Source organism: Xyrauchen texanus, chromosome 21, assembly GCF_025860055.1.
Source record: "Xyrauchen texanus isolate HMW12.3.18 chromosome 21, RBS_HiC_50CHRs, whole genome shotgun sequence".
Lineage (NCBI taxonomy): Eukaryota > Metazoa > Chordata > Actinopteri > Cypriniformes > Catostomidae > Xyrauchen > Xyrauchen texanus.
The window spans coordinates 25,319,963-25,329,087 of record NC_068296.1 but is presented as its reverse complement, the minus strand read 5'-3'; the positions used below and the strand labels follow the sequence as shown (position 1 = coordinate 25,329,087).

Sequence of the window (9,125 nt, the reverse complement as noted above, 5' to 3'; positions counted from 1 at the left end):
GAGATCATGAAAGACACTGCGACGGTGCAATTTACATCATCTGTACTGGCTTGGGCACTGTTGTGACTGAAACAGAAAAACAGGGAAATTAATGTTATTATTCATCAATTACAGAAAACAGAAGTCTTTAAAGGCCATTTATTTTGTAAAACAACATCAGAATATCCTGAAACATTGTAGTTGACACCGTGAGAAGGTGTCCTCTCCATCTGAGGTGAAATTGGTCTGTGGAAAAAGGTAATGAGTTTTGGGGGGGGGGCTCTTATTTTGGAAGACAACATCAGAATATCCTGAAACATTGTAGTTGACACCTTGAGAAGGTGTCCTCTCCATATGAGGTGAAATTGGTCTGTGGAAGCTAGGACTTTTATTTTTATGATTTTCTGAATGTGTACACAAAACATCTAATATTCGAGTTTGGGGGGCTCTTATTTTGGAAGACAACATCAGAATGTCTTGAAACATTGTAGTTGACACCTTGAGAAGGTGTCCTCCCCACCTGAGGTGAAATTGGTCTGTGGAAGCTAAGACTTTTATTTTTATGATTTTCTGAATGTGTACACAAAACATCTAATATTCTAGTTTTTTTTGGGGGGGGGGCTCTTATTTTGGAAGACAACATCAGAATGTCCTGAAACATTGTAGTTGACACCTTGAGAAGGTGTCCTCCCCACCTGAGGTGAAATTGGTCTGTGGAAGCTAGGACTTTTATTTTGTATGATTTTCTGAATGTATGGACAAAAAAGGTAATATATGAGTTTTGGGGGGTTCTTATTTTGGAATTCGACAGGTTGTGAGGTGTGCTAAAATCTTTCTTTCTTTCGTTCTGTCTTTCTTTATTTCTGACAGACAGGCATAATAAATGAATGAATGTGAAATTGCATTCGCAGGAATTTAACCTGTTTTAGTTCTGACGGTCATACCGCAATAACCAGTGTATACGCGCACCGCGAAATATAGGGGCGGCTAGTTTGACCGCTCATTTCGAAATGGCGGCTGGCTTGACCGCAGTGAAATATTTGTGTTGGCCCTCCTGGAAGTGTCATGACGTAGATGTGATTGCAGCATCGGTTTTGTGCAGGTATGCAATTAAGATCAATCTATAACATTGTGAGTAATGCTTCATGTACAATAAATTGGCTTTCAAGGATGTATAGCCTACCTTTGCATCATGTTGAACACAGGCTAACGATTGGGGTAAATTCTGTCATGTGACACAACATTTTTGCGTTAATGCCTATTTTCTCGACAAAAAGTGTTTTTTTTTTCACGACATTTGAAGTATCGGTATAGAGTTTATGCGCATCGCCATCACCGTTAAATGAAAAAATATGTTGATGCATGAAAATGTGCAATTCTGGCAGGATGACAAGGTCAAGAAGAGTCCATACAAGTAGGAGACAACTGTTAGTTCTGGTCTGTAGGTTGCCCTGGATCTGATGCCAGTAGTTATGAGTTTGTCTATGCCCAGTCCTATATCTATGTAGCACATCTCCCCTCTCAACTAACTAGCTATCTTCACCACCGGAGACACTAGTTGCCCCGAGCGGCCATTTAGCATTTCCCACAGAGTAATCGGAGCAGTTGAAATGAATTACCCTCTCTGGCCCCGTCCCCTGTGTGACTATCCAGTACAGCACATTTGTAACTCGCTCAAGAACAATAAACAGCTCAATAAAACGTTGTTGTAACTTTGGACACACTCCCCGTTTACATGCCATATTCCTCAACCACACCAACTCCTCTTCCATATAAAATTGGTGGGAAACCTTTTGATCAAAACACAGTTTCTGTCTTCCCTATGCTCTGGTCTGATGCGCTTTAACTGCCTCCACAACAGTAGACAAGCTTTCAGCTACCCGCGTTACATATTCGTCAACGGAAGTTCCTCCTCACCCACCCCTAAGACAACATCAACCGGCAAAATGATTTCTTGGCTGAACAAAACTTTTTATTGAGAAAACCCTGTCGTAGCATGCATACTACTCCTATAAGCCATCAGTACATATGGCAGGAGAGTATCCCAATTTTGTTGATTGTTATCTACAAACAAGGAAAGCAACATGCGATTGAAACACTCCACCAACCCATTAGATTGCAGATCACACGGCATGGTTCATGTTTCATGCATTTGGAGTAGTCTACACAATTCTTTAAATAACATACATAAAAAATTTCAGCCCTGGTCTGAATGAATAGTATGCGGCACCCCCATTCCTGCACGAGAACCTTAGCCACCGATGCAGCTATTCTTCTCAGCAGTTAAAGGAAGGGCGCCCAGTATATCAACTGATACACACTCAAACGGACGAGAAGCTACGGAAGAGTGCAATGTATGTGACAATTTAACTCAGAATTCTTATGAGACGTGCACTCCATGCATACTCTGCACCACCTCTTCAAGTTAATTACTTACCCAGGGTAAAGTATGGCCCATGTGAAACATGAAACAATATAACTCAGGATTTAATTTAGCCAGGGTTAAGAATGGACCCAGGTTAGCAAAGCCCTTTTTTCAACTTAAACAAAAGCAACTTTTTTAGGCCGCTGATCTTTTTTTTAATTATTATTGCTTTAAACAGTACAACATGACAACAATCCAATCCAATTGGGAACAAAGAAGAGAAATAAAAGGACATTCAAAAGGGTATAGGCTGCTGATCTTTGAGTAATTTCATGTGAGTATACATCATATACACATTTGTCATTACTATTTATTAATTTAGGTATAAATGATGGGAAGTTGTTTTTGTCTGAAAGTGACAGTTGAGGTCATTACCTTATTACTCTTTATTATTATTTTCAGTGTGTGCTTTATTTGCTACCTGTCATCTCTCCAATATAAAAATAAATAAATAAAACATACTGGTAAGGAAAACAGCTCCCTCTACTTGGTATGTAAATCATTTCTTTACCTTTTTCTTTTACAGGCCACTTGCGAACACGTTCTTGTTCTTTTTTCTAGCACTTCAACAAACATTTCAGATAAAATGAAAGCTAAGACTGTAATTATTATCATTATTATTATTCTTAAGTCAAAGTCATTAGCTGATTTTACCTTTTTCCGCTAAGTAGGTGTAATTCTGATTTCTGAAGCTATATGACATCAAACACAAAAATCTAATTGGTATTTTCATTAAATTGTAGTTTTAGCACCTCAGTGAATATTTGTTTATATATATTTTGACTGTTCAAGTTGCAGAACTAAATGCTAACCCAGAAATAAGACGGAGAGTAGTTTTCTCTCTCTCTTGCTGGATTAAACTGGCGTAACATTCAATGATGTAGAGAAAGGCTTCACTTTACAGCAATATGAAATAATTTGGTTAAAAAAAAATACTTTAAAATGAACTATAATTGCCAATTTTCTGTGTACAATAGTTTAATCTCTGAATAATACATGTACAGTATACAGGTATAAATATATGTTTTTTTTTACATAACAATATTTTCATAATATACATTTATATACACTTTAATCATAGACTATAAAACAATATTAAAGTAAATTATTGCACGTCTCCCACAGTATACATATATTAGTCTTCAAGTATGAGGATATCCTTCATTGCCATATCCTGCAGCACACAGTAAACATTGTGGTCAACAAAGTAATTACTTCCATAAAGAGTTTTCCCTCTCTACTCTTCATCATTGGTCCTCCTGGGTAAATAGATTTAAGCCCTCTTAGTTCCCTTTCCTCTTCTTGCTATTCTCTCTGTTTTCACACTGTCATTGGTAGGCAGTAGGAGCTGGTAGACTCCTGTATTGTTCCTTCATACGTCCAACAGGGGGCGCATCTGTACTACAGAAGAGACAGAGAGTCAAGTCCCGAAGCTCCATTAGAATGACAAGAATGCTAAACACATGCACAGAGCATTGATCACCTATTTCCTGTCGTACTACCTTAGACCCACACAAAGCTTAAACAAAACAAATCCCCAAATGATAGCACTCCTTATCCCACAAGCACTCATTCTTGTTAAGCGACCTGAATCCTTCTGTCCAATCCATCAGGCAGAGGATGGAGAGAAGGATGCTCCAGTTGCTCGAACTTGTTGTTTCAACACCTTTGTGCCTGAAGAGAGTACACTAACGTTCAGCAAAGGACATATCTGAAGTATCTCAGTAAACTGAGCCAATATAAACCAACTGCTCAGGACAAACCACAAAGCTGCTCCCAGCGTCTCCTTTAAGTCCCTTTTAGGGTGGCTCGCCTTTTGAGGGTTTGGACCCAGGCCAGCTTTAGACGGTCTTCATCAAATGTTAGTGGAGGGAGGGTCGATGGGAGTGAACGTCTCCGCCGACGACCATAGCCCTTAGAGCTTATCTTTTCAGGAGGGGCACTGTTTGTTTTTGTGTTCATTTGATGCAGCAGGTGGGCCAGATCGTGCACTAAACAGGTGGCTAAGTTGCAGCCCACTCTTTCAACTCTTTTCACCGAGTAGGCTGGTTCTGTCCTCCTTACCCTCAGCCTAGAGAGAAACCGAAACACGAAAGAACAATTTGTGATTTACCATTGATTAAGCCTTGAGTCATTCACATTTAGCATTGCTTTTCAGTCAATTAATGTGTTCAGTCAGTTTGCTTACCTGTGCTGTGGTACATCTGACTCTGACAGCAAAGATGTTGGGTCACCCTCCCTTCTCTCCAACACACTGCGAACATCTCTCCACACCTTACTCTGAAGCAGAACACTGAGCCTAGCAGATGACAAAGAACCCAATTAGTTTAAACCAGTCAGCATTTTGAATGAGTTGAAGAGGGAAGACCGAATGGTTTAGTCATGAGCATACCTTCTCAAGCCATCTGTGTTCAGAGGTTTTGCCCTAGTGATACTAGGAAGAAGTGTGGTCAGCACACACCACAGGAAAGCCTTCTGAAGCACCGATTGCATTTTGAATTGAACCTGTGGAAGAATATTTAAAAATGTTATTAGCTATATAAAATACATGTTAGTATTCACAATTTTCATAATTGGTGCCTTCCTCAAAAAACATTTTTAGATTTTTAACATGAGACCAAAATCCAGGATCTTCATGTTCCTGGTTGAGTCCACATTGGTCATTCATTTATTTTGAAAGTTACACAGGTTAAATTTTGCTCAAGCATATAATATTCCAATAGCACGCCTTGTCCTCGTGAAGAGTCTGTAGAGGCAAGTGCACTCTACAGGGGGTAGGGGGGTGGATCAATATTGTCTTATTGTAAAGTTATAAAGTTATAGAGACCAGCCTGAAAGTCAAATCTGTCTATGTAACTATATTTTAGATCTTGACCTCTGGGGTGACAATAAAAATCCATGAGCCACAGTTAAAAATCAGTAGCATTCCAAAAACACATACCTGATAATTTCTGTAGACTCAAGAAATAGTGATGGTGAAGTCTGTAATTTTAAGTATTTCCAAGTAATGTCAGAATCTTTGCTCGCAATGGATGAGTATTCAGCTGTGACACTGCTAATGGTCTGAGTTTCACAGAAAAACCTGAGTGTTTTATATACTTTACTGGGGGTGGGAAGGGGCGGGAGTTGTCTTGAGTGATGGCAGCCACATCCCTGTTCTAAACTAGCTAACAACTTTATGTGCCCTGTCTTAAAAGGATGGAATCTAATTCCTCAGAGAAATCATTACTTCAACATTCCTGTAATATCCTTTTTAATTAGGTGACACAATATGTTTTGGTTTCAAATCATTTTCATATCTTCTGTGTGTCTACATTCACAGGGTCAGAGAGGTTTTGAATTGTAGATGGACAAATTCAAGATTCATTTACCAGACAGATTTGCTTCAGCATCAGCCTTGTAAATATTTGATGATAAACTTCCTGTAAATCATCTGGGATGCACATCTAATTGGTGATCTAGAGTTTATTTTAAATGATGTGACTGGGAGATGTTGTCCTTGGGATAATAACTCTGTATACCCCCACCCCCACGCATTCCAACCACCTACACATTTTGTTAACAAGTTAAGAATGTGGAATTAATTATTTCTATATCAAGCACATCTAATCTGACAGATGCTTTGTCAAAATAATTTGTTAATGGAATGTACCCAAATTTGTTGAAAATTGAAGAGAGAGAAAAAAAAACTTTATATTTACAGTAATTTACATTTTTTATTTTATTTTGAGCCTTTAGCATACATGTATATATTTGATAGTCCATGGTTATTGACTCTCTGTCAAAGTAAATGTCATTTCACCTAATTTTTCAACTGAAAATGAGAGAGATTGTAATTTTTCTATTGATAATTAGAGAGATTGACATTTTTCGACTGAAAATTGATTGGCTTATTATTAAAATGAATTTCTTCAGTAATCTTATCTTGATTATTGTAAAGAGATTGTCAATTTCTGACAATATTTCCATAATACTCTTGACATTTCGGGTATTTTTTAACAAACTCAAACACAGAATCCAACTTCATTATTGGTATACCAGTTAAAACGAGATACCAGTAGAAATGTGTAAACCAGTACAAATGTCATCTCCTGATTATGCAAAACTTTGCATGGTACAGTGTACAGATATACCATTACTTTGGTGTCATTTTAAATAAAAGAGAAACGTTTGGTTACGTATGTAACCTCCGTTCCCCGAGGGAGGGAACGACACGTTGTGTCGGAGAAGCGACACTAGGGGTCTCTTTTGAGCGCCGATATTCACCTCTGATCTTATTGAAAAGGGCCAATGGGAGTTGGCAGTCGGTATTTGCATATCCCGCCCCCGGACATACGGGTATTTAAGCGGCGCAAATACGGGAGTTCATTCAGGATTTTTCTGAGGAGCCGGAAATGGTCCGGCCACAACAGTGGCTCGGTTCAGTGACATGGCGGAGGAAAGACACAACGTGTCGTTCCCTCCCTCGGGGAACGGAGGTTACATACGTAACCAAACGTTCCCCTTCTGTCGCTCTCTCCACGTTGTGTCGGAGAAGCGACACTAGGGCACCCATTCTAATCTTGCCATGCACTGAACCTTGTACGTGGACCACCGATACAGAGGCGGGCAGGGATTTCATCCAGTGCCACGCATCGTCTGTACCTGGCTGCACGTACCCTTCCCCAATGCCCCATAAGAACATCGGAGTCCTTCTAGTTACCCTGGGAGGGGAACAAGGCGATGTTTGCCAACATGGGAACGGGCCAGCCTGGCTGGGCCTCTTTTCTCTCTATGTTTCTCGCATAGAGCAATCACGGCCGGGGCCCTTACACGCATATAGGGAAGGGGTCTTACCCAGACCCTCGCGGAGACCACACCTGCCCTTTTTCTTGGGGAGGAAAAGTGGTAGACACGTCACACGGCCGTCTTAGGGCTCGTGTGGAAAGTATGGTGCGGTGGTAGATCCAGCCTTGAAAGGGGGGAGTTGCTACAGCACGGCGACCGAGGCAGCTGTAACTGCCTAAGGGAGACACAGGGGTCCGCTCGTAAGGGGACAGATCCGTGGAATTACACACAGGGGGAGTCCGAACAGGAGGCCTTCTTATTTTACCTGTGGAGCCCCTATACCAGTACGGGGTGGCCATCAGGGTACCCGCAGTGGCTTGGGTCGGCGAGTTCCTCCACTGAACAGTGGACCCGGAGGGCTGGGGAGGAATCGACCAGGGGCCCGACTCGGAATGGGGCGCCCTGGGAAGAAGGCGCACTACTTTACCTTGACGTCAGGAAAAGGGCGCTGGGCGCAAGCGATCCACCACGGTCTACGTGTTACCGAGTTCTACGGGTTTGGACCTGAGAAAACACGAGACGCAACCGACTCAACGCGGAGGTTGTAAAACCTCGCGAAGGTGTTGGGTGTTGCCCAACCCGCGGCTCTACAGATGTCTGCTAGGGAGGTGCCCTTGGCCAGTGCCCACGAGGACGCAACACCCCTTGTTGTGTGAGCTCGGACCCGTAAGGGTAGGGGCACGGCCTGGGTGTGATAAGCCAGTGTGATGACATCGACAACCCAGTGGGCGAGCCTCTGTTTGGAGACGGCATTCCCTTTCTGCCGTCCCCCAAAGCAGACAAAGAGCTGCTCAGAGCGTCGGGCACGCACTGGACACAGCAACGAAAGGGCTGGGTCTGCCTCCTCCCGGGGCAGTGCTTGCAGGTTCACTACCTGATCTCGGAATGGTGTGGTAGGAACCTTGGGCACATAGCCCGGTCGCGGTCTTAGGATCACAGACGTATCTGCCGGACCGAACTCCAGGCAAGTGTCGCTGACAGAGAACGCTTGCAGGTCCCCGACCCTCTTAATGGAGGCGAAGCGATCAGCAGGGCCGTCTTAAGAGAGAGGGCCCTGAGTCCAACTGATTCGAGCGGCTCGAAGGGAGGTCTCTGGAGTCCTGCCAAGACTACCGAGAGATCCCAGGAGGGAACTAGGCCTGGCCGGAAGGGATTCAACCTCCGGGCGCCTCTCAGGAACCTGAGGATCAGGTCGTGCTTACCCAAAGACTTGCCGGCTACAGGATTGTGGTGGGCGGCGATAGCGGCAACATACACCTTGAGGGTGGACGGGGACAGCCTCCTGTCCAGCCTCTCCTGTAGGAACAGAAGCACTGACCTAATCGCGCATCTCTGTGGGTCTTCGGCTCGGGAAGAACACCAATCTGCGAACAAGCGCCACTTTAGGGCGTAAAGGTGCCTGGTAGAGGGGGCTGTGGCTTGGTTGATGGTATTCACAACGGTCGCGGTAAGCCGGCTAGCTCTTCCGCGTCCCGTCCAGGGACCAGACGTGGAGGTTCCAGAGGTCTGGGTGCGGGTGCCAGAGCGTGCCCCGTCCCTGAGAGAGGAGGTCCTTTCTCAGGGGAATTCGCCAGGGAGGAGCTGTCGCGAGGAGCCTGAGTTCCGAGAACCAAGTCCGAGTGGGCCAGTAGGGGGCCACCAACGTGACTTGCTCCTCGTCCTCCCTGACCTTGCACAGCACCAGTGCAAGAAGGCTCAATGGGGTAAATGCGTACTTGCGCAGCCCCGAGGGCCAGCTGTGTGCCAGCGCGTCTGTCCCAAGGGGAGCCTCTGTTAGGGCGTACCAGAGCGGGCAGTGGGAGGTTTCCTGGGCGGGCGAACAGGTCTACCTGGGCCTTGCCAAACCGTTCCCAAATCAGCTGGACCAACTGGGGGTGAAGCCTCCACTCCCCCG

The 9,125-nt window shown here is 43.9% G+C and overlaps 1 protein-coding gene and 1 long non-coding RNA gene across 2 annotated transcripts in view; one reads left to right on the top strand and one right to left on the bottom strand.

The window, feature by feature from the left end:
- The first annotated feature begins 993 nt into the window (after window positions 1–993).
- Window positions 994–9,125, top strand: part of LOC127662003 (uncharacterized) — a 42,260-nt gene continuing 34,128 nt past the window's right edge. The window contains exons 1-2 of the long non-coding RNA XR_007972830.1: window positions 994–1,081; window positions 2,583–2,678. This is a non-coding gene — a long non-coding RNA (uncharacterized LOC127662003). The remainder of the gene's footprint in view (window positions 1,082–2,582; window positions 2,679–9,125) is intronic.
- Window positions 2,941–5,487, bottom strand: LOC127662001 (pro-adrenomedullin-like). The gene is made up of 4 exons (XM_052153012.1): window positions 5,346–5,487; window positions 4,797–4,909; window positions 4,593–4,703; window positions 2,941–4,475 (listed from the first exon to the last, which is right to left on the bottom strand). Exons 2-4 carry the CDS (start codon window positions 4,895–4,897, stop codon window positions 4,193–4,195), a joined length of 495 nt encoding a protein of 164 aa, XP_052008972.1. The 5' UTR covers window positions 4,898–4,909; window positions 5,346–5,487; the 3' UTR covers window positions 2,941–4,192.

Bases quoted from the DNA above. Each gene is read 5' to 3' on its own strand.
- LOC127662001 (XM_052153012.1), bottom strand. From the start codon at position 4,897: ATGCAATCGGTGCTTCAGAAGGCTTTCCTGTGGTGTGTGCTGACCACA. The intron at 4,704-4,796 runs GTATGCTCATGA...GTCATCTGCTAG, and splicing joins AACACAGATGGCTTGAGAAG to GCTCAGTGTTCTGCTTCAGA. The intron at 4,476-4,592 runs GTAAGCAAACTG...GTTTCTCTCTAG, and splicing joins TCAGATGTACCACAGCACAG to GCTGAGGGTAAGGAGGACAG.